Source organism: Haliaeetus albicilla, chromosome 7 (assembly GCF_947461875.1).
Source record: "Haliaeetus albicilla chromosome 7, bHalAlb1.1, whole genome shotgun sequence".
NCBI classification, from domain to species: domain Eukaryota; kingdom Metazoa; phylum Chordata; class Aves; order Accipitriformes; family Accipitridae; genus Haliaeetus; species Haliaeetus albicilla.
The window spans coordinates 10980319-11004712 of NC_091489.1; the positions used below are offsets into that span (position 1 = coordinate 10980319).

A 24394-nucleotide genomic window follows, 5' to 3' on the forward strand; every position below is an offset into this window, starting at 1 on the left:
GGCAGGTCTCCTAGTCATAACCAAAGTTCCTTTACTCATTGCCCTGTTCGTGCATGTAAGGACTAACACTGCTTGTACAGATTTGTGAAAAATCAAGGTTTGGAAAGGAATGAGAGAAGAGTGAGGCTCTTTCTAAGGCTGTAGTAGTTTGTGCCCTGCACAGCCCTTCTGCACCAGGCAGTTGACATGCGAGGAGGCTTCCCTGCCTGGGCAGCGTTATTCTCTGCAGACCATCCCTTCGGCATGGGCACTAGCGCATTACTCGTGCTGAACAAGAATGCCAGAACTGATCCTCTAATGGGTGCAAAGCTGAGCATGTACCTGTTTTGCGAGGGCTGGAGCACAGTAGCTAACTTTGAATTCTGACTGGTGATTGAATGCTATATAAAGGAGTGAACAGCAAATACATCCCCACTGTGTAACACTGGCCATCTTGCCCCTTGACTCTGGGTCTCATCCATCCATCCAGCACCCCTGCGCTCTCGTGGGCATTTGCACTTGCACCCTAGTCTCTAACACCCTGTGCAGGGTCTAACCAGTCCAGCCTACCATTTTTTCACACTGTCTCCCAAATCCACTCATGGCTGATCACCATAGAGCTGCTCCATACTTGACAGCAAAGAAAACAACCCATAGACAAAGGGTTTTACCTTATCCAAGTCACAAACCACAAGCCACACTGCATTCAGCATGCTCTGCCTTCCCCCAGGTAAAAAGTGGTGCCAAAGGGTGAATGATACTATTGGGGTCCAGGATTTCCTCCTCTTACTCTGATCCCTTATTGCACAGGTAATTCCCATACCAGTGACATAGTTTTAAGGATATGGTGTGAGAGGACAGATGGTGGTATTAAGTGAGGCATCAAGGTAGTCTTGATGATCTTCTGGAAACTCTGTCAAGAGACTCTTGACTTAGTTCTGGGTCAGATGCCCAAAGTTGGATGAACATCCTCCGCATCTCCCTTGCCCAAGAAATCCTGGGTTCCCCTCCTGCAATATTCCTGTGTGATTCCTCTGCCAGGTGCTGTTGGCTTTAGCTAAGGCCTGGCTCAAATCTGTCTTTAAATTAAGCTGTGACTTTAAGTCCTGACCTAACATTCGTGGCCTCACTATATACAATCCCAGCATGCTCTTTCTAGGCATTAAGTTCCCACAAGAGCTAAACCCTGGCATGAAAGGACTTTGCAGTGTGGAAAAGAGAGCATGGACTCACCTAGTAAAATGAAGCATCAGTCTTAATGAATAACAGCTTAAACAGGCTTCCAGAGTAACTTTGTAACAGAGTAACTTTGAGAGTTTATTCTCCATATACTGGACTGAATGTGCAGAAATCCTCATCAATTGCCACCGCACCCCCTCCTACTGCCATATCCACAGCAGTTCTTGTTCCTAGTTCTGTGCCAACAGGTAACACAGTTGCTGTATCGTCTCTTCAAGACTTTGGGAAACACTTGCTGGTCCTTGAGGTTTGAATAAAATAGCAAGGAGAAGAAAATGTAATGGTAACTGGGATTAACCACCAAATTCATGAGTGGTTTATTGTTTTCTGGTATTACACATACAAATACGACCTCAAGCAGTTGACTGGTGGTTGTAAACCAGAAGAATGGGAAGATGTTCAGGGAAGTTACAAGAGCTGTGCAAAAGCAATGAAGAAGGTTGTCATGATTAGGTGTGGTCATAAACAGCCCAGGACTGAACAGAACCCCTCTCTACCAACTATAATCACCTTCTCAAGGAGAAGTGGCTTTGGCTTTCACTTCTTTTCAGCTGCTTCTGGAGATACGTTCCACCTCCGTGGTCTCACAGTCCTCTGTTACTTTGGTCAGTTTTCCAAACAACACTTCTCATATGAAAATAAGATGTATGTTTGATCTATAAATATGCATCTTGAGAGGCACGGAGCAAAAAAGCAGCCTGATGATGTATCATAAACACAGATGTGTATGAGTTCAGACAGCATGGAAGTGACCAAAGACAGATGCAAACCAGGCCTGGCTCCTGGTCTGGCCTAGGGAACCACACCGGATCCAGCACTTGGCATCCAAAGTACTGTGTGTCTTCAAACCAGGATACTGCACAGCAGGCTGCAAGCTGAGGTCAGACCAGTCTTGCTACGAGCTGCTTTGACACCACCATGCGTTGTTATGGCCCTGTGCCCCATGCTGACAATCCTGCTATCCAGCAAAACTGGGTTCTCCATAAAACTGAATGGGGAAGGGTTAAAAGGGGATTCATGATCCTTTGTGTCCTTCCCATTCCCATTGCAGGCCTGGCTTGATCTAAAATGGCTCCCATCTCGACAGCAAAAGTGAAGCCAGGCATTTGCAAGTTGCTGCTGGTGGTAAGTGGAAATAATATCACACACTTTCACATTCTCTTGACATGGCCACTGAGAAGCAACTGTCCCAAACAGACTACTTCGATGCTTAGAAACAAGATCTACAGGGGAAAGGCCAGAACATTTTTTGCATGAAAAGAATAGCTGAGCTTGCTCCCTTTCCCTGCAGTGGATAGGCTGCTCCTGATGATCATTTATAGTTGTTAAATACATAGACTTATGATGCATCGGGGGATATTCTGTATGTTTTATAGCTTTTCAAAATATTCTTTCTCTCATTTACTCTCCTCTGTGCATCAGACTATATGGTTAAGGCAGCCCAGTTGCACTGGGCATCTGGAGGAGCAAGGTGGCTAGCTCTCCTCCCCTCCTTCCAGCTTGTGTAAGATGATACTCACAGCTGGGTCAGGCTTCAGGACAACTTCAGTGTGAGACAAATTTATGAGAGCAGGTTTGAATGCATGCTGTGCTTCTGGCTTCTCACCACATTCTCCTGGATGTTGAAATATTTATGGGGAAAACAGCCTTATGACTTGAAAGAAAGAGATAATCAGCTACAAAACTGCTGATTGCCATAAGGACTCATCCTCCTTTGGCAGACTTGAGTTTCTCCCATTAACTTGCAGAGATAGGCTTAGTCTTTCTGGCATGGAAATGACTGCAGTCCAAGATTTCACTTGTTTGATGAAATGGGAATAAACACCTCTGAGCCAGTAGCTCTTGACAAGATTCATTCTGTCTTTATTGTCCTTTCCAGGTCAGAAGGGTGGGGTATTGCCATAAAGATTGGGTGGGCTCTCCTTAAATGTTCATGCTTGCTTTCCAAGTCACAAAATTTTCCAAACTTTACATGCTATCCCCTCAATTTTTAATTTTTTAATTTTTTTTTTTTCCTGGTGGCAGTAAAATATTCCTTTGATTGATAGCAGAACTCAGGCTCCATCAAAGTTCAAGCCATAAATTCTCTGTGGCAGCCAAAACCACTGAGTAAGGGAGCCCAGCTTGGAAGTATTTAGGGGAGACATGTTCTGGGAACTCAGATTTGGGATGCCTGGAAGGTGCTGGGAATGTGATGCAACTCAGCTGAGGGCTTTCAAGCTGTCATGAATTGTTCTTCAGAGGAGGCAAGCTGGAGAATCATTGTTTCTGATAGGCAGGTGGATAAAACCGAGGAAATTGTTTTACGTATCAGTCTGAGATGCAATCCTAAAGCTAAGGAATCCTATCCTAGGATCAGTTCAGAAAGTCTTTCGTATCATTAAAATCCATCAGGTGGCTACTTTTCCCCAAGAACCGAGAACCTTTCCATGGCAGCTCCACATGGTCCTGCAGGCTGCTGGACCATCCCTCGCCAGGTTTTCTCTTAAATTATACAGTGGCAGGCAGCGTGAGCAGAGAGCAGAGAAGCTCCCATGTCTACACTGACTGAATATGTGGGTCATGGCTGAAAGGAACAGGAGGCAACATCTGTCTTATAAGAAGGGTTGATGTGGTCAGGAGCAAACTGGAACAAAATGGGTCTGTTGAGGACCACAAGTACCTCCAGCTGTCACTGCTGACACACAGCCACTGGAAGGAAGACAAGTACATGTGGCTTTAGGTCAAAATCTCACTCACACGTACCTTCTGCATGGAGTGGGAGACAGTTTGGGTAGCGGGTGTGGGTCCTTTCAGGGCTGGCCTCTGCAGAAGCAGCCAGCACCAGCTTGACCACCGGAGCCATGCCATGGGCAAACCTCTGCCAATCCCTGCCTCTAGCCATCCCCACGCCTTATTGAGGGGCTGCTGCTGCACAAAGCTCTCACACCCCTGTATGTCCCGGTACAAAGAGAAAAGTTGGGGGATAGTTGGAATATTTGGACACTCCAGCATCCCAAGGATTTGCTTTCTAACATTTGAAATGGCATTTCCTTTTGAAAGGTTTGGTAAGTTATTTGAGAAGAAAAAACATTTGGAAACATTTTTAAAAGGTCAAAATCAAAACAAACATTTGGAAAATAAAGAATCCGCTCACCCAGTCTGAAATGTTCATTTCCTTTGGATTTGCTGTGCATAATTTTTTTTTTTTCCAGGGCTTCAACATTTCTTCTTTTCTGGTCAGAAAAGAATGTCAGATCCTGACAGTCCTTGTGGGGCTGGAGGAGCCTCTCCCACTCACGCCTTCTGTGCATGCATCATTCATATGAGAAATGGGCCCTTGGACCGTAAACCAGTTGAGCAATTTGCTTCCAAAAGGAAACCACCACCAGAGTAGAAAAAGATGTCGAGAACAAAAGTTATTGTTTAATGTGATAAAGAAAATCAGTGTTGAAAACAGCTTCCACTGTATCCCATTTCCTACAGCTTTGTCATTCAAAAACAAAGACTCTACTCTCTCTCCTCTGCAGGCTTGACCTAAAGCTTATCTTCCTCCTAGTTATGTGTCACTTGAATTCTACCAATTTTACACTCCCTGCAGTTTCTCTGACTTTGCTTGTCAGGTCCATGGGGCAGGGATACATTTGTTACCCGCTTTCCAAAGAACAGTGGGCTACTGCTCCCTGATGCAGGCACTATACCAGTACAGATAATAAACAAAAAGGAACGTGCCAAGCCATACAAGGATTAGAACTTTGAAGTTTTCTCTTTCTGTTTTTCTCATTGCAATTTTAATATAGTTATTTAGAAGTCAATATATTTCACCCTTGCTGCTCACTAAATATTCTTAGATCAACAGAGATGTAGAGCTGCTGAACACACTTAAAGCAAGAAGGAGAAATTGTTTGCCAAACAGATGTAGAACATTATTATTAATTTCTTGTTTTTCATCATTCCTCTCCAGTCAAGAAAAAAATCAAATAATTGAAGTCTGAATCTGGTAACAAACCTTACAGCAGTTGGATTCTGAAATAAAAGAGAAACCCTGTGTCTGCAGTCATCCAGCAATTTGTCCTTCAGCCTTAACGTGTTTGTTGTCCTGGGCGTTATTTTTAAAACATCTCTATCTCAAAAGTTATCTTCTGACAAGTGGGGATTTCTAAGGTATTGGTGGTGCCCTCTCTCTGACCCCGTGAAGGCAACAGCCTGAGACAGCTGGGATATCTCTGGGTTGCACTCACGGGGTTATCGGTGAGTACAGGCTCACTTACCCTGCGTTTATTCTCACCCTGCATCTGATATCCTAAATGCAATGAAGCCATGACGAATGCTTTGCTCCGACTATAAGTGCAGGTTTCTGAATTCCCAGTGATGCTCCCTGCACACTAGTGGTGCTGCCAGACAGAACTTTGGCTTCTCAGACCCCTTGTCCTCTTATTTCTGCTAATATTGCAAGACTTTCTGAATCCGTGGCACATGGTAAGGCTTCAGAGCTGCACCAAACACCCAGCGTCCCTCCCCAGAGGCAGGTATCCTGTGTCCCCCACCCTGACAGTTCAAAGGGCTCCGCAAGCTGTTGGCTTTGCTTAGAATGCATGAACTCTTCTAAAATAATAGACATGAGTGTCTTTCTGTGTGGCCAGCCTCTGGCACCCCAAGCCATTCACTTTGAATTACCAAGCTCCAATCCCCAAGCACGGAGGTCATGACCTTACCTGAATCTGAGGTGACAACTAATGTTAAAAATGGACTGAAGTGAAGCCAGCTGCAGCCTGTGCAGTCATCTGGCAGCAGCTGCTGAGAGGGGCCATGCCCAGGTTAGCTCCCAATTCCTGAGGCTGCACCCTGGGCCTTTCCCCAGCTGTGGAAAGGGGCTGAGGGCAAGGTACAGGACATCCACCCAGCTGGGCAGGTGCCAGCAGCTGTGCTACAGATGCTGGAGACCCCCTGTCTAGGGGAATGCCATGACCACCACCACACCAGTTGAACACTGAGGGGCTCTTCATGTTTATGTGAAAAAGTCCTTTGGAAGTATTGACTTCTTTCCAATGAAGTGTTTCACACATTTGGGGTGGGGGGAAAGGAGGGGAGTGCTTTTATTTGTTCTAAAATAAATATCAGATTGATGGATTTCTTCAACACTGACTAGCATGCATTTCTTGCCCATTTCAGGTTTGAAGTGTATTGAAAACTTTGTGGCTGCACATTGATCCCTCACAGTGATGCTAAAGGCGAGCAGCACTCTGGGATGAAACCTTGTCCAGCCAAAAATGATGGGAAGTCTCCTGTGAACTTAAGTAAGGGCAAGATTTTACCCCTAATTTTTGTGGTCAAAGTATTTCCATGGGCTTTAGTTCTTCTCCAGCATATGATCCCCAGCTAGGGTAGATCAGGCCACCACAGGGAAAATTCAGATAAGTAGCCCTGAGATCTCAAATTGGGGCAGAAATACCCTTAAATGCCATGCACTTGCACAGGGATGCTACAAGGGGATTTGAAAGCAGCAGAGCAATGGTGACCTGGAGGAGGCTGTCAGGAGTGGAAGTGGTTCTGGAGGAGGTCAGAGGAAGGCAAGGTAAAGACTTTTCTCCAAACGGCATAAAAGTGCAGCGTGAAACTGGGTGAAAGTTCAGGGCTGTGCTGCCTTTATCCAAACCAGATTTCCTAGCTTCACTCTCTGTGTGCAGGATTATTTTTTGGTTATTATTTCCTAGCTTTCCCGTTGTTGTATGTAGTAGCTCAAGGAATGTTTAGCTATTGTCAAAACTCTGCACTTCATAACTGAGGTGGATTTTGGAGGAGGCCATGGCTTCATCTACACCAGCAAGCAGTGCAGCACAGTTGAGGCAGATCTGTGGAGTGGGTCAGTGCTGAGGACCCACCTCACACTACTCGGTGCCTTGGGGTTTTCTTCAGCCCAGCTCCAGCCTGGTTCAGGTGCCCATGAGGAGGTGGCACACGCTACAGGCACTCCCAGGGACCACTGGTTTCACCAGCAGGAGCCCGGTTTGAGCTCCCTGAGGCCAGTCTGCAGGACAAATCCTTGCAGGTTGTGAATGGGGAAGGCAGATACTCACTTCAAAAGCGTGCTCCTGCTCCAGCCACGTGCTGGTGCCAGCACAGCCCCAGGTAGCTGTAATGCAGGGACAGCAGAATAGCTCCCCTCTTTGCCCCCATCAGAGCAGACTGAACCACGGTGCTCCTAGCTCAGCAATGCCCTTTTGGAAGCGCTGGTGTAGCACCAGGTGGGAAATGAGCCTGCAAGGCCAGATGTGGCTGTCAAGACATTAACTATAGGCAGCTCTAACTATTTTTCCTACAAGCCACAGCAAACCATGCTGATCCAACCTATCCAGAGCACCTGGGGATACAGAAATGAGTGTGTAGGAAGTGGTTAACAAGGAGTTAAACACTAAGCTGGCATTATTAAGAAAGGGAGAGGGAGAAAGCTCCTTTTCAGTCACACCTCTCTAACTGGTGCTAACAGACTGGGCTGAAATGCAGGAGCTCAGCTTGCACTCAGGTGCTGACAGTTACCTGTTGGGATGTGAGTAACACCTGCTGGGCTGCTTGCAGTCCATCCAGCCTGTAAAAACATAAATCACTTAATGTCTGGACTGTGCTTGAAGAGAGGTACTAGTTCAGGCTCATTTTAATTGACTCTTCCCGCTTGGAGGAGCAGGCAGTGAAGACGGAAAGCACTGAACCCCCTCCCATCCGTGATCGTTGACCCACCTCTAGCCCTACAAGGGTGACAGATGCAGTTAGCACAGTGCAACACTGAGCTGCTCTGCAAGAGCACAGTGCTGCCGAGATGCAGCACTGTCTGCTCTTAAGGGCAAATTTGTCCTCTTTGAGGGCAATTCTGGCAGTCCTTGGTGTTCTGCTTGCCCTGTAATTTCTGAAATGAAGGTAGAAGTGTACCAGAGGTTTTCTTTTTCTTGAGCCCAGCTTTTGCGATCTCAGAGGAAACCTCGTGAGAGTAAAATGCTCCAACTTAAGAATGGAAATGAAGAGAACTCTAAATTTGCTGTTTAAAAAAATGCTTACTTGATACAACTGTCTTTGGGGTGAGAAGTACAGTGTCACACTTTGTGATTTTGTGTGAGTTGCAGTAATTAAACAGCAAGCTTTAAGGCTAAGGGCAAGCTAAACTCTTCTCTCTTTCCAACCTCTCTTCTAAATTAAGTCAGTGTCTCCCATGTGCTTGTTGCCTCCTTGTCCAGGAATGGATTCTCATCCCTGACAAGAGTTCAAAATATTCATCTTGAATAACCCAAAAACTTTTCCTGGATCCATGAAGACATAACTCCTGGGTTTAAGTGGGAAATTTCTTGCATGCAAACCAAATATTTCATGATCTGATCCTGCAAATGCCCATGAGTCAATAAATTTATGGAAGCTGCTCATGCACATAAGTGTTTGCAGAACTGGGTCCCCAAAAAGGATCTTTTTAGCAATGATCAGCAAAATCCCTAATGGTTAGGGGTCCAGTGCAGAGATTTGCATGCTTGTTATACTTATGTAAACCTTCTGGATCGGCAACACTTGGCTGCAAATACAAGGAGTAAGACAGCGGAAAGAATTGTAGCACTTCTACTATTAGTCAGACCCCTGAAGAGCAGAGAGCATCATGGGGAAGAAAAAACACTGGAAATGAAATTAACCAAACTTTGCTGAAATGGCAATAAAAGCCTGTTGCAGATGGAAAGAATATGATACATTACCAGAAACAGCTAACCTTTCCAGGTCCAGTCCAGTCAACCCTTCAGCAGATTTGAAATTTGAATCTTCTTGTTTACTGAAATGCACCGTGTCACCACTCCAGTGCCCTGATCACAGTAATGCTGCTGTCAGTGTCCTGCTGGCTGGTGGCATCTGTCCTCCCAGGCCTCCAGGATGCTGTGGGCAGCTGACCTTGAGCCAGTGAGGATGTTTCACAGGCAGTACCATGACCATAAGTGCCAAGTATGTGAAGAAGGAATCACAGATCTACAGGCAGCTGAGCCTGATGAAGGAATACAAACATTTTCCTTTGGCTCTCACTGACTTCATAAAGCCAGCATTTCACCACATCTCTGAATTTCCATATCAGTTTCATGTTTTGCAATAGCAGATACAGCTCCAGTATGACCAGGGACTCTGTACAGTCATGCATCTGGGGACATGACCCACTTGCAAGGGAGCACAGGGGCCCCACAAGGCAGCGCTTTCGAGGAAAGCTAGAGGGGTGGTACAGGTCTCTTAAGCCCCAACAAAGACATGGCTGGTCTTGTGTGCATTAGTCTTATGGGTGTAGGAAAATGGATCAGCACTTAAGGATTCAGACTGCGAGCACTGCGGACTTTGATCTGGTGCTAGGTGGGAGGAGGTGCCTGCCCAGCAAGGTCTTAGTGTATGGCTGGGAGTTGGATTTAGCTGCATGGATTAGACAAATAGCAGTTTTCTCTACTTTCATCCCTTGAAGTTTTAGTAGTTAGCAGTTTAAAAACTCATTGAGTTTTGTGGTTTAAGGTATTTTAAAATTGTTTTCTGCATCCCTACGTTTCTCTCCTCCTCAGCTCATGATGGGAGGCAGAGGTGAAGTACTGAGGTTGAAAGTTATTTAGTCTGGTCCAAGTTCTGCTCTCAGGTCCACCAGGATAAAATTAGTGACTAATTTAAGTATGAGCAAAGTTGGGACTCTTCTCTCTGCCCTTCCTGTCCAAAGGCAGCAGGGAAGGCCAGCAGCTCCCTGGGCTGCATGAGGAGGAGCACAGCCAGCAGGTCAAGGGAAGTGACTGCTCCTTCTACTCAGCACTCACTAGACCACATCCAGAATACTGCATCCATTTTTGGATGCCTCAGTACTAGGAAGACATCAATAAACTGGAGAAATTTCAGCGAAGGGCCACAAGTATGGTCAGGAATGAAACACTTGCCTTGTGAGGAGAGGCTGAGAGAGCTTGGCCTGCTGAACCTGGAGAAGAGACAATTTCGGTGAGACCTGACAGCAGCAGCCCCTGGTACCTATGGGGAGGGCACCCTCCATCGAGGATGGAGCCAGGTTTTTCACAGTGGTGCACAGTGGGAGGATAAGACAATGGGCGTAACCTGAAATAAAAGAGGTTCAGTTTGGATATAAGGAGAAGAATGAGCTACAGTTGTAGAAACTGCTTACTTCAGAAAACTTACCTGTGGCTTTTAGGAGGCAACGGAGACCTGGACCTGGAATAGGATGTCTCAGTCACAAAGGGAAGTGATTGGGCTTGAAAAGCACGGTGTTAGAGCTGTCCCATACCAGCCTGTGTTGTACTGGCAGTACAGAGCAGGCACAAACTCATCCTGGCCAGCCATGGTCTGGATGCAACATGTAATTACCTCCCTCAGAAATGTTCTGGCTCTGTTAGGTCTTTCCACTCTTGGTCCTTTCTTCTACTTCATATATTTGAGAAAACTCTTTAAAACATGGGTGAGGGAGCAGTGCTCTGGCAATGGCATTAGCAGGATCTGTGTATTTTGGAATGCCTTCTCAGCACAGGCCAAACAGTGAAACCGCTGAAACCCCAAACTGAGCTGATGACTTCTCATTTCTTCAGGGATTTCTGTCCCTGTCCCCAGTATCCTGGAAATGGCAGGGCTTAGGAATGTAACATTTTTTTTTCAGAGTAAGATTTCCAGGGACTTTTGCAGTGTTCTTTAGAAAAAAATTGTCCTGACACTTCAGTGCTTTGAAAACTTTATTGGTGGGACTGGGGGGGGAAGAGAAAATATTGGCATATGAACAATGTGTGGATTACAAAAAGGGTAAATATAAATTGGGTTAAGTATTTTTTCTTATCTCCAGCTCACTGTACTTTTGTCCTCTTTCCAGCTCAGCAGAACTTTTAGCCAGCTCACATGTTTCCTCAGAGACCCATAAAAGCTCTACAGCCCAGAGCAAGCCCCATAAAATAAGTAAAACCTCCCAGTGTGAAGTTCTGCCTCCCTCCCACTCAGCAATTAACTCTTCTTCCTCCCACTTACATACAAGTCGGCTTCCCACACACTGAATGCCAAGTTTTCTGCTACTCTTCTTTCACACCAACCTTAGGAGAAGGGGAAAGAATTTTTAACCATCCTGTCTTTGGGCTCTGCTGGGTTCTTCTCATCTCCAGGTCTCTCCTGGACAGCTGCAGTCTGCTATGGGCCTGTCTCAATTTTATTGGGCACCGAAGGACACTCAAATCTCCTTGCTTTCAACCATTTCTCATACAGGAATGTGTCTCACCCATACTCATACCCATACCTATATGCCTTCATCTCTCTTACATCTATGCTACTGACTTAGAAGGAAACACTCTGGCTCCTGAAAGCAAAGTTCCAGTGAAGGTCTTGGCATTTGGCAGCAATTTTACCTTGTGCCAGGAGCACAAAGTTACAGTAAAACAAAGCCCCATGATCTCAGGTAACTCCCACATCTCCCTGTGACACAACCCCAGCACTGTCCTAGCTCACGTCACTCCTTCTCTGTTGATGACAGACCTGCAAAAGGTCTCTTTGAACACCCACATCAGCCTTCTTAATTCATTTTTTGCCCCTTTTATTTTTGGGAGGATGAGAAATCACTTCTACCCTCCATTTCCTTCTCCCACAACTCTAGATTATAATTACTTACTGTCTAAGCCTGTTTGCTCAGCAACTCTGGAAGTACAGTGCGGTTTGTTTTAAAGACCATTTGCAAGAGCAAGATATCAAATGTTGGTAACAATGCCAACATTTATTATATGGAGTTCCCCCTGTAGCTAGTTCATATGAAGTATTCATCATACGACATTGCAAAAAGCATGTGACTAATTGACTGTTTTCAGAAACAGCAAAGTCTCTTCTATAACTGGCTTCCAGTCCCTCTACGGCTGGCTAGCTTCTGCTAGTTTCACAGGGACAAACTGGATAAGCAAATACATGTCTCTGAACGTGGCCTATTTAAACGTTATATAAAAAGCTGAAAGCTCTGGAAGTCAAGTCTAAGCAAGCAAGACATGTTCAGATGTGGATGCACCATTCCTTGAGATGCTTTCTGGAGTTCAAGAGCGGGTTAAGCTGACCATGTCGACACAGCCAACAACTGGAGCATCCGCACAGCAAGAGAGCCAAATGTAAACCTGGCACCGCTCTGTTGGCTTCTCTGTGGTTATTCTAGAAATTAAGATCCCAATTTCCTACCTAAGTGGAAGGATTGCAATTCATCTGGGGTTTGACTATCTCTGTTGAACCATATCTGCATGTTCTGGCATGTATTATTTCCTGTTAGATCTACTCAGATTTTGGAGGAGAACCACTTCCCAGTTCAACATCATAAAACACAAAGCAATGTAACAGTAGCCAAAAAAACATTTCTCATAAAATAGGGAAACATAGCAATAATATGCATGTAAAGGAAGCCACGTTTGCTGTGTGACTAGAACAGACTACTAGAATCAGTCAGGAATGGGGGAAATGGCAAACAAGCCCTTACATGGCACTGTTCACTCTTTCTAAAATATTAACTTTTCTATGGTCACTTCCAACCTTAAAAGTAACAAGCCTCATAGGTGAAGCACAACAGAGACATCTCTGCTGATACACCATGTGGGTATATTGTCACGGCTGCTTTGCCCTCCTGGCAGCACACAGAGCATTTAGTTTATTGCATCTATAAACAGTTAGTTGTCCAATTTTATATACAAATTCAAATTCAAGATCACTAAATGTACTTCTCCTGAGGCTGACAACTGAAGTGAAACCATAACTTGTCCCCAACCCAGTACTGAGGCAACCGACCGCTGCTAATTAATGCCATTTTTTAAATAGGAAACCTCAGCTTTCTGAAGGCAGATTTTGCATTTTCAAGAAGTGAAAAGGTTTTCTACTGCAATCTAGGGAGGGAGGTGGGGATTAGTCAGCTGGTCTGGAGCCTCCAGATCCAGCTGTTTCCCTGCAGCTGTTAGCAGCTGGCTAACCCACACCTGGGTATCCAAATGATGGAGGAACCTGTGATTTTGGCTGTTAGTTGAGGCCTTGAAAAAGGACTAGAGACCCATGTGTGTGAAATGTGTGGGTCCTGTACCAAAGTGGCTTTTTGCAAAGTTTTTCAGGCACAGTGATGACAACAACAGAAACAAAAGGTGATGGAAAACACATAAGATGATTGAAAACAAGGCCCCATACTGAGGAGATTTCCTTATAACTGGGTTTCCTGAACAAGGCACAAGTCTCCCAGGAGCAGTGAAACTTGGAGAAACCCATGGCCAGATTTTGACCCGTGCTGAGAGATCCCTAAGATGTCTGAGTCCAGCCCTATGAAGCATCAGGAGTCAGTAGGGATTTCAGAAGGTCCCTTTTATACTTCTGTAATTGCATAAAGCAACTTTAAGACAAGGATAATATTTATCAGGGGATTCTCTTATACAGAAAAACCCTCAGAGGTGGCCCCATTGACACTCTCGCAATCTCCTTTCCTGTTATTCCTTGGCAGGGTGAGATCCAAGAGGACCAAAGCAGCCTTTGGTGTACTGCTATTGGATGAAATGCCAGGTGTTGAATGTAAGAAGACCTCAGGTTTAGTTGCATGCCAAAGAAAGACATATATTATCATCATAAAGGGATGAATGAGGGAGACATGGCAAAGTCAGCAAAACCCCAGAGGACAACTGGCTATCATACTGATTCTTGCCTTTTTTTCTGTTTGGAAAACAAATGTGTTGTGTTTGATGTGGCTTACAGCAGCTGATAGGTATAGAAAAATGAACGCATACCGTGCAGAAGCACACTCCCCTCCACAGTAACGGAGCCAACAAATAAAGCCTTGAATGGAGAGAGGCAAATTAGGCAATATCTTGCTTGTTTTACGCAACAGGAATAAAAATCTCAATATTCTATATGCTGCAGAGATTAACCCACATTACAATATTTTTACCTCCCAACTGATACATGACAAGATCATTTCAAGGAAATGTTTTTCACAAGCCTGAAGCTCTTCTTTGGAGCTGTGACCCCTCAGGTGCACAGAATGTTTGTATAAATGAAAATTTGGATGACAAGAATGGAAAACGGCAATTAGGCACCAGGATGATAGGAATGCCCCTCAGCATGGAGAAATTAGACACCTGTCTTCAGCAGTTTGCTGTTGCTGATGACAGAGCAAAGATCCCTGAACTAAACATGCTTGCATTGGCGGACTGTGGTTCAGCCCTCCCTTTTTGCAAAAGAAGCCAAGACCTGGGAATCTCAGAAGCTTGAAGCATCACAAGAAGTGCATCACATTTTGATCACTCAGCTGAAGTGACTCCAAGCTGTTTGGGGGTCACTGGCAGTAGCAAGGGACATTGTACAGCTTCTTGAGAGTGCTGTGGCAGGTGGACCAGTGAAAGATTTCCAAATGTTTTCAGAATTTGCCAAGTTTTTGCAACTTGCATGTGGGTTTCACATGCACTAAGTCGCTCTCCCACTGTTGACACTTAGCCTATCTTTCCCTTGTCTAAGGAGGATATTTTTCCTCCTGCTGCTGGCATTCTAAAGCAGGTCCAATAACCTTGCAAAGACTGCAGAAGTGCTTTGTGGAGGGTCTTCAGCATGACAGCAAGCCCGTGCCCTCACTCTGTCCTAGGACACAAACTCAGTGTTGGGCAAAATGTGTAAGCACCTTAACTCTTCTAATACCTACTTAATCAGCTTGTTAGAAACATTAGTGTACCACTAAGACTCACTAAGAATTTGGTATATAGTACCATGTGTTGTACATCCACTATATACTTCAGTGTCATACATTCTTCTCCTCAGATGCAACTCAAACCATCCTTATAAAGCTTTTTGTCTCTATATGTTATATGATGACTCTTTGAAGCAATCCTGTTTTCAGTACAGGTTAATCAAATGTGATGTGATATATTGACTGATCTATATGATATTATAATATACTCCAGATATACACAAGAATTCACTAACTGTATGAATAAATGGCATTTCAGTTACTCTGAGCAACATGGTTTTTCTTGTTTCTGAACCTTTGGACTTTTAAAGAAAAACAGTCCAAGCAGATTTCTCAGCACATGATTCCAGAATAATTTTCAAAAGAAAATTTCAAAAGGAAGAAACCAAAGCAGATTTCTCCTTGGAACAAAAGATCTTAAAGTATATTTCTAGCAGGAGAGCTGAAAATCCAGAAAAATAGTATAACCTTAAAATGTAAAATGAGAGCTGCAGCAGCAGTAAAGGCAACTGGGAAATGTCTGGTTAGTTATAAGAACCTCTGACCTAACCTAAACCATTTCTGTGCAAAAACCACATGGGAAAGCTGGGAATCACCAGCTTTCCCACCAGAGGAAGATTCCCCATCACCTTGAAAGTCATGCCACGTTTGTTGGAAAGATCAGCTTTGAGCCTTTGCAGACTGAGGACTAGTAGAGTACCTGGCAGGAGAGACGATGGGCTGCACCATGACCATGGACACTCTGTGCAGGAGCCCAGGCTGATGCAGTACAGTGGACAAGCTTATCAGTGTGTAGTTTTGAAAGGTAAACATTCAGAGCAGGACAGTACCAAAAAAAGAACAGTAGAGATAATAATAACCCATCGTGCTACTTGAAATTAATGGACAAGTCCTCATTCTGGTTAGTTACTTCTCTGTTTTGTTTAGGTTACGCTGCCTAAAGCGGTGTTGACAATACTATTCATTTTGTAGGTCTTGTTTTTTCTCACATTCAGGGAGAGGAAATGGTAACATATTCACCACTTGGAGTTGTTTTCTCTTGTTTGTTCACTGCTGATTAGCAGCATAAACTAAACACAACCTCAGCTGACTTGTATTTACATACTCTGCTGTTTCGGTAGAGAACACAAAGATACATAGTGTATCTGCTCTTTGCACCCTCTCATCTGTACGCAGCTCTGCCCGTATGGGTCACCGTGTCACACAGGTTTGGGCTCTCACCCCGCCCTTCCCCAGGGGACGGGACTCCCAGCATCTGCCCGAGGAGGTCTGGTGAGGTGAGGGGTGCAGCTCTGCAGGTGGTCTCTGTCTTTCTCAAGGCAGTCCCAACCAAAAAGCAGGGCAGCCAGGATACTCTGAGGAGCTATTTGGAGCAGCCCCTTCCCTCCTCTCTGCAGCTGATCTATGAATACCAACCTTCCAAGGCTGCCCAAAATGATTCTCACCACCCAGTGTGATGGCACGTGTAGCCTGGGGGAAGGAGGTGACTCACTAGTGCCTGAATCCAGCCCATGAGCTTGCCACAAGCAAGAGACATGATGCCAGCACTCCTGCTTGGTAGGGACACCCATGGCCGGCATAAGAAGGGCTCATACAGAAGTTTTGCAGCCTGGGCCGGGCATGAAGGGGCCAGCATGAAGACAGAGATGCTGGAGGAGTGGAGAAGATTCAATCCCAGGCCCTCTCCTGTCTTTTACTGCCTCCATTTCATTCCCTTATGATGCTACTGACCATAGGGAAGGGGGAAATGCTGCTACTGGGTGTTTCGGGGGGACTTACAGAGTTGTGGCGTTAACATCTCCTCTGTTTATGCAGGGGAGAAATGCGTGGGCAAGGCAGGTTAAACATCTGCTACAAGACATTGAGTGGGACAACACAGATCATGCCCACGGGTGCCAGGGAGGAACGTCAACCTCTGAGTACTCCATTGTGAAGCATTTTTGGACATACCTTAGACCAGACTTTCAGGATACAGTCAGTACTTCACTCAGCTCCAAGAAAGAATCTTCAGTTACAGAGGGGAGAAGGTCAATGAAGGGAAAAAAATGGAGGTTAATGACAGAGAATCAGGAAAAGCTTATGGGGATTTTATTAGCAGTTTAAATAAACACAGCCCATATTTTTAAAGGATGAATATGACCTGCAGCTCACAGAACAAAGACCTTCAGAAGGATGAAGTGTGGAAAGCAATTAGGTGGGCAGAAACACTATTGCAATTACATTCAAGAAGAGTTTGAAAGCTTCCTGGAAATAGTCTGTAACGCTTTTACTCCTACTGCAAGATAAACTGGTTCTTGCTGCCCACAGTACTCTGGGGAAAATCAGTGTCTGCAATTTTACGAAAAGTATCTCCTGAGAAAGCACAGCAGGAGCACATTGTGTATTTGCACTTTGTCTGTTTCTACTTATAACCTTCCAAAGCTTTAGACATAATAGATTGCAAGTTTTGCCTTGTGAGGGACAGACTCCTTCTTAGAGATTCTCTCTAAGACCTGGGAATGGACTTTGGTGCTCCTGAACCAAAACTGTGCTCTCATTAAAACAATTTTCCCGCGATGTGTGTGCAATGCTGAAGGTACATGCCATCTGCACTCCTGCCACTCATCCCCTGCTGCAAGGCCTGGCCAAACAGCATCTCCTGCCATCTAGAGGCTTTTTTGCATAAACATGAGGGTATCGCCAATGCTCACTTGTGACCTGATCCCCAGATGCAGCTGTGAGCTTGCACAAGTCACATTTGGAAAGCATGTGCAGGAACTACTCACAGCAAAAAAACCCAAGGTCAGAAATTCTTCATGGGAGTCTAGGAGACTACACTCCTTCCCTCTCTTGCCCTCACAGCTTCCCCTCACTTCCTCACAAATGGTCACGCTTTCATCTGGGAGCCAGCTTGCAACTTCCATTTGGGGGGTGGGGTGGGGGAAAAAGGCTTTTTTTTTTAAATGAAGGTATTTATTTCCAAAAAGGTGATCCTTCCCCTTTATTCAGTGCAGGTGAGGCCACACAGTACTCTGTGTTCAGTTCTGGGCTCTTCAGTACGAGAGAGAGGGACATAATGGAGAGAGTCCAATGAAGGGCCACGAAGATGATAAAGGGACTGGAGCATCTCTGATATAAGGAAAGGCTGAGAGAGCTGGGACTGTTCAGCCTGGAGAAGAGAAGGCTCAGTGGGATCTTATCCCTGATGGGGGGAGTAAAGAAGATAGAGCCAGGCTCTTCTCACTGGTGTCCAATGACAGGACAGAAGTCAATGCGCACAAACTGAAATACAGGAAATCCCATTTAAAGAAAAGAAAAATATTTTTTATTGTGGGATGGTGGTTAAACACTGGCCCGGGTTGCCGAGACCACGGAGTTTCCATCCTCGGAGCTATTTAAAACATGAAGGGCACGGTCCTGAGTAACCTGCTGTAGGTGACCCTGCTTTCAGCAGAAGGGATTGGACTAGATGATCCTCAGAGGTCCCTTCCCACCTCAGCCATTCTGTGACTCTATGATCATTTTTGTCCAATAAATAAATCCACTGTGAAAATTTCCTGAAGCTTGCACTTTGCTTCTGTAAAATTTCAGTTCTGGTTTTGTCTGGCTGCATGATGGAGTGGTTGGTATTATATGGAGACGTGTACACTTCTTCAGGTTGGAAGGAACCTTTGGAAGTCAGGTCCAACACACTGCTCAAAGCAAGGACAACATCAGGTTACTCATGGCCTTCTCCAGGCTAGTTATGAACACCTTCAGGGATGGTTTTCCCCACCTCTCTGTGCTGCTGTCCCTGTGCTTGATCACCCCCATGATAAAAACATTTTCTTAATACTTCATTGGAATTTCCCATGTTGCAGTTTGTGTCCATTGCCCTTCATCCTTTCACTGTGTGTCTCTCAGAAAAGTGTGGTTCCATGTTCTTTACAATCCCATCAGACCACTGAAGATATCAATGAGATCCACCACTGCCAGCCAAGCCTTCCCTCCCTGGCGCTGAACAAACCTAGCGCTCGGCCTCTCCTTGTACGTCCTGTGCACCAGTCCCCTAACCATTGTGGCCACCCTCTCCTTGACCCACTCCAGTTTGCCTTGTACTGGAGGGCCAACGGTACTCCACGTGCAGTCTCACCTATGCTGGAGAGAGGAGAAGTACATCACTGAGCCCACTGACTGTGCCCTTGCTAATGCAGCTCCGTCTGCGGCTGACCTTCGTTGCCGCAAGTGTGTGCTTCCTCGGTGTATGCCTCAAACGTGAAGGTTCCCCCAGCTCTTCTTCTGCTGGTCAGGCTGTGTTTGGAGCTGGGTGACACAGCTGGCACTGAGGAGCAACACCACCGGCACTGAGGAGTTATGGCAACTGTTAGCACCCGAGGACCTGGCCCCCAGCCTGTTGCCTTTGACACTTGACTGCCCAATGTTGACACCATGATTATCGCACCCAGCCACGATTCTGGTGTTATTCTGTTCCGGGCGCTCATTCCCACCAGGGCTGTACTTTTCACTGGCTGCTGTGGTGCAACTGGCACAGCGATGTGGCGCAACTGGCACAGCGATGTGGCACAAGTCCCAGGGGAGTGCTTCCTGCTTTATGGGACACAGAAGCATGATGAGAAAGGGAGCAGCAGTACAAGGCATGGCTTTGTTTTCAAATGTTACCAGCTAAGGGCCCTCAGGCAGACTGGCAGCTCTCCAGGGGTAGGATTTTTTAGACATCTGTGGGTGCCAGCTTTGCCTTGGGAAGCAGAGCTGGGCTGCTGCAGTGTTGACCTCATTCCCTTCTGCATTTACCTCATTCTCTTCTGCCGGAGGAAGGCAGCTCTTCACATGAATAACATCTATCTGCCTGGTGAGAAAAAAGAACATGGGTTTGGGGGACAGAAAACCATACAGTTTCTTGCAGGGAGGAACCACAAGGAGCATTTCACATTGTTCAGTGGGTTCGGTTACCTCCCATGAAGGCCTTCAATTATCCTTCCAAGTGACACCCAATTCTTCCTTCATCACCAAAGAGCTCTTCTGTTTGCATCCTGGGTCCACATGCTGGGCTTTGGCTGCCCCCGAGAGCCCTTGGCATTTCTCACATGCTGGCAATTGTTCCTGCTGCCTTTGAGGCAGAAATCCCAATTCTCACAAAAATACGGTACAGTGATCAGAGATTAGCATCTGGAACTGACCAGGGCCAGACAATGCTTCAAGCGACTTCTTTGCCTGCCTTTTCCTCCCCACCCCTTCCCCCGTTGTGTTTTTATCCCTTTCTTTTCCAGCTCTGTATAATTCCCCGCCAGGCAGGGCCCTGGCATCCCTCCGCCCCGGAGAGATTTGGACCAGAGGCGATACAGGCACAAGCTGTGTGGATTTTCTCTCTGTGGGGATCCTCCCTCTCCTCCATCCCGTTCCCTCAAGGATTGCTCCGACAAGAAGGCAGGGTTGGTGCAACACCCCTCAGAACCTCTGAAGGGATGTGGCATTCTTCAAGCTGGCGCCAAGGGCTTGGAGACCAGATGCAAATGTGGCTTTGCCAGCAAGGGGGGCATGGGAGGAGAGCCGACGGAGGGAAAGACCCGTCCCTCTCCCATTAGCACCAGCTGGAGCCATACAATGTCCCCTGGTACGCAGCGCAGTCACAAAGCCATGCAGCTATTTCAGTGGAGACAGGGTTGACCTCCAAACAGGCATGCTGCTTCTCCTACGGTGGCACAGCAGGACCAAACAGTGTGTCATGGGGACAGCGGGGAAGGAAGGAGGGAAGGAAAGGGGAGGGTGGCCCATTGGTCAGGGCACTGCCATGGCCTTGGAGAGAGGATCTGGATGGGAAGTGGCTTTCCTGACCCACATGGCTTCAGTTGCCTCTTTAATCCAACCACCTCTTAGATAAACAAAGAGCAAAAATAGTATCATCTCTTCGAGAAACTACCTACTCTCACGATAATGTGTCACCCTGCACATGGGGCAAAGGATGCAAATGTGTCAATCAGATCACCTCATACAGCATAGAGGACTTACCCAGACCTTAAAGTGAAGGGAACAGACTGCATACCATTGCATTTCACGTGTTTCCCTCTTGTGCCCTACTGCTGACTCTGCCCTGGCTGGTTTAGCCTCGGAGACGATTTACGCTGGAGGGGAAGAGTGCGCAGTGCCCTCCACCCCTGCCCCCAGCAACCCCCAGTTCCTCCCCAGCTGAGGCTGCAGAAAAAACGATGGCCTCAGCTCTTCACCCATGATGGCATCCCTGAATGGGACTGTCCCAGCCCAAGGGTATTTCCAGCTGGGAAGGAAGGAACCACATCTCTGCAGATGAACAAACCAAAACCCACCTGTGGTCTCTGAAGGTGAAAATGCAGAATGCATTGGCTGTGGGGAGGGAACATCCATCTTTAAGCAGCAGAACAAACCGTGATTGGTGAAGTCAGGCCCTGCTCTTTAGAGTCAGTGGCACAAGTCCCACTCACATGTGCTGAAGACTGGGCTCTGGAGCAAGGTATGACTTTTCAATAAAAGAAAAAAGTACATTTCATTACTGGATGCCTCCTCTAGAATCATAAAAAGAGACTGAATAATTTAGGTTGGAATGGATCTCTGGAGTGCTCGCATTCAATCTGTTGTTCACAAGGACACCCAAGTCCTCTTCTGCAAAGCTGCTCTCTGGACAGTCACCCCAGCCTGTATTGCTGCAAGGGACTATTCCATCCTACGTGTGGGACTTCTCACTTCCCTTTGCTGAACTGCATGAGGTTCCTGACAGCTCATTTCTCCAGCCTGTAAAAGTCCCTCTGATGAGCAGCTCTGCCCTCCAGCACATCAACCACTCGCCAGCCCTAGTTTAGTAACAGCCACAAGTTTGCTGATGGTGCACTCCATCCGTGCACTCCATCCGTGCACTCTGTCTCGTCGTCCAGGTCATTAGACAGTATTGGCCTCAGTACTGGGGGTGACACTTGCAACCAGCTGTCATTTGGACTTTGCACTACTTTTTATCACAACCCTTTGAGCCTCACGACACAGCTAATTTTATGTCCACCTTAAAGCCCAACTATCCAAGCCATATCCCACCAGTCTGGCTGCAAGCGCACAGTGGGAGACCATGCCAAGCACCATACAAAAGCCAAAGCCAATGACATCCACATTTCTCCCCTTGTGCACAGAGCCAGTCATCTCCACAAAGAATATTTTCAGGCTGGTCAGCCATGATTTGCCCTTGGTAACTCCATGCTGGCTGCTAACCACCTTCAAAAGGGAACAACACACTCACATGCTTCCAGGCCCTTAGAAAAAAGGTGACACCTACTCCTGTCCCAAGGAAGACTTTTAGAAAGCTAACAATTTGTCACTTTGTCAGATTACTTGACACAGATGACCAGAAAGGATGAAATAGAAATGGAACCATGTATCATAGGTTTATTAGGGAAAAAAGTTATACTTCAAGACCATATATTTGGCACTGTACTGAAGCAAAAGTATGTGAGAACAATTAAAATGTTAAAACCCAAATGCTCTTTTAATCACTTTAGTTCTTTTTTTGTCCCCATACAATTTACAGTAACTACAGGAAGCAACTGAAAAGGTGTTAGACCTACACTACATGTAAGCTGGAATGAGAGTGAGAGATGGACCAGAGACCAGACTCGTCCCCCAGGTATGCTGCTAACCCTCCTATGCTGTCAGAATGGGGGGGGGGGGGGGGGGTCTTACTAACAAGAGCAAAGGCTGATGAGATGTTACCATGAAATGGTAAGACCATGAAAGTTACCAAGTAAACCATTAATGCTAGATTTCCTAGAAGGACTACTAAAATCCTATGTTATTGCAAGCTTCCAAATGTCTGCTAAAAAAGCCATCATTATACCTTTCTTCCATGTCAGCTTTTGCTTTCTGGTCTGGATGGAAGAGATTTCGGTAGTATATTAAAGGAAGCATATCCCAATTTGTACCCAGGACGGACCAAAGCCAAATGAGTTTCCTGCTAGTTGACTCTTGTATTGGTGGCTTGGGCTTCTTTTTGGAGGGCAAATAAGTTAAAAGCAGTTTCTAATTTGCAAGTTACTCATCCCATGCCTCCACACAGTGAAGTGAAAGGTACTGACAAGGAATAAATAACATACCAAGTAAGATGAGAATGGATTGAAGTAAAGTTGCACTAAAACTTTTAAATAGTAAAGGATAGAAAGTTTAAGTCGTGCTGATAAACTGCTGAATATGTGTTTTTGCTGGACTATACAGTGCCACTCTAACATGTATAGAGGGGTAGATTCCCATTGAATGTCCAGTCCAAAGGCTACCAAGGAAGTGGGACATGGGTCTTTAATCAATAATTCAAATGTTAGCTCAACAGTACTCACAAGAAGAATACAGCTCTTTCCTTGGTTAATATATTGTGCATAGTAATATCTCAAAGAATTAACAGCACCTTTTACATAAAAATTCAAACCATATTTATCTAGTGAACAAGAAAATTTCAGCATCTCTAAGCAGTACTTCTGCAGATGTACAGTACTGTATTTATATAGATATAGATATACATATATCTCAGAGTGAATTTACACTGTGACCTGGTGATTAGTCCAGCAGTGGGTGAACCCACAGGGTAAGTCTTCAGGAGAATATATTGCCTTTGGTGGGTGGCCAGTTACATGGCACAATTGCATAGGGGAGCCCTGGCAGGCAGCAAAGGACAGTTTAGCATCCCATTAAGCAAGCACAGCATGCTTAGGTCGTTCCTGCAAGATAAAGGAAGCTTCCAAATTTTCATGGCTAATACAGTTCTAGTTTTCACAGGTCGCACACATTGCAACCCCCTCTCCGTGCCTTAAGGACCCAGAGGAGGAAGGTAAGACTCCGAACTTATATCCTGTTGCTGCTTCCAAGAAGAAATCAAGCAGCACCACAGATTTAGGCTGGTAAAGGGGGGACCATGTTTCGCTTCACGAGGGTTTCTTGAGCAGCTGGTCTTCACTGGTTTGCCTCATTTGTCTTTATTTTTTTTTTCTTTTCCGAATCAGTTGCTCACAGTCCTCTGGTAGAAATCATTTGAAAAGCATGGTCTGCCTAAGACAGGAAAGCAGACTGCTACCATTTCCCTGGGATGGGCACACCGCACTCATACCAGCCAACATAGTAGTAGGGTGTTGTGTGTCCAATGCGTCCAAATGATACAGGCTCCTGGCGGTACTGGCGGTAATACCCTGTCAGGAGAAAAACACCCGTTTGCATTTCAAAACAAAGACATAGTAATTTAACAAAAGTAACAGATGCAGCGAGAGTCAATCCCACAGCCCAAATGAAAACTTGGAAGCTGTTTGGTAGGGATTTTTGTCAAAAGGGTATTTGCTAGCCCTGGTATTTGTCCTAGATCTTTCTTGAATCATTAAACTCTGGTCCTTTGTATTTCTTGTAGTTTTGATTGGTTTTACTGTTCAAAATCTCTTGAACTATTGTGTAATGCTATGGTCTGCCAAAGAGCTTCTGCATTTCACTTCAAAAGGTGGATATATTTCAGTTCTGTTTATG

The 24394-nt window shown here is 45.7% G+C and overlaps 2 protein-coding genes across 2 annotated transcripts in view; both read right to left on the bottom strand.

Moving 5' to 3' along the window:
• MRPL18 (mitochondrial ribosomal protein L18) overlaps positions 1-24394 on the bottom strand; it is a 643474-nt gene that overhangs the window by 216655 nt on the left and 402425 nt on the right. The window lies entirely within an intron of this gene.
• The window catches only part of FNDC1 (fibronectin type III domain containing 1), a 74952-nt gene continuing 72823 nt past the window's right edge, over positions 22266-24394 (bottom strand). Inside the window, exon 20 of the mRNA XM_069786914.1 lies at positions 22266-24069. Coding sequence (XP_069643015.1) covers positions 23954-24069 — 116 coding nt within the window. The 3' untranslated portion in view covers positions 22266-23953. The remainder of the gene's footprint in view (positions 24070-24394) is intronic.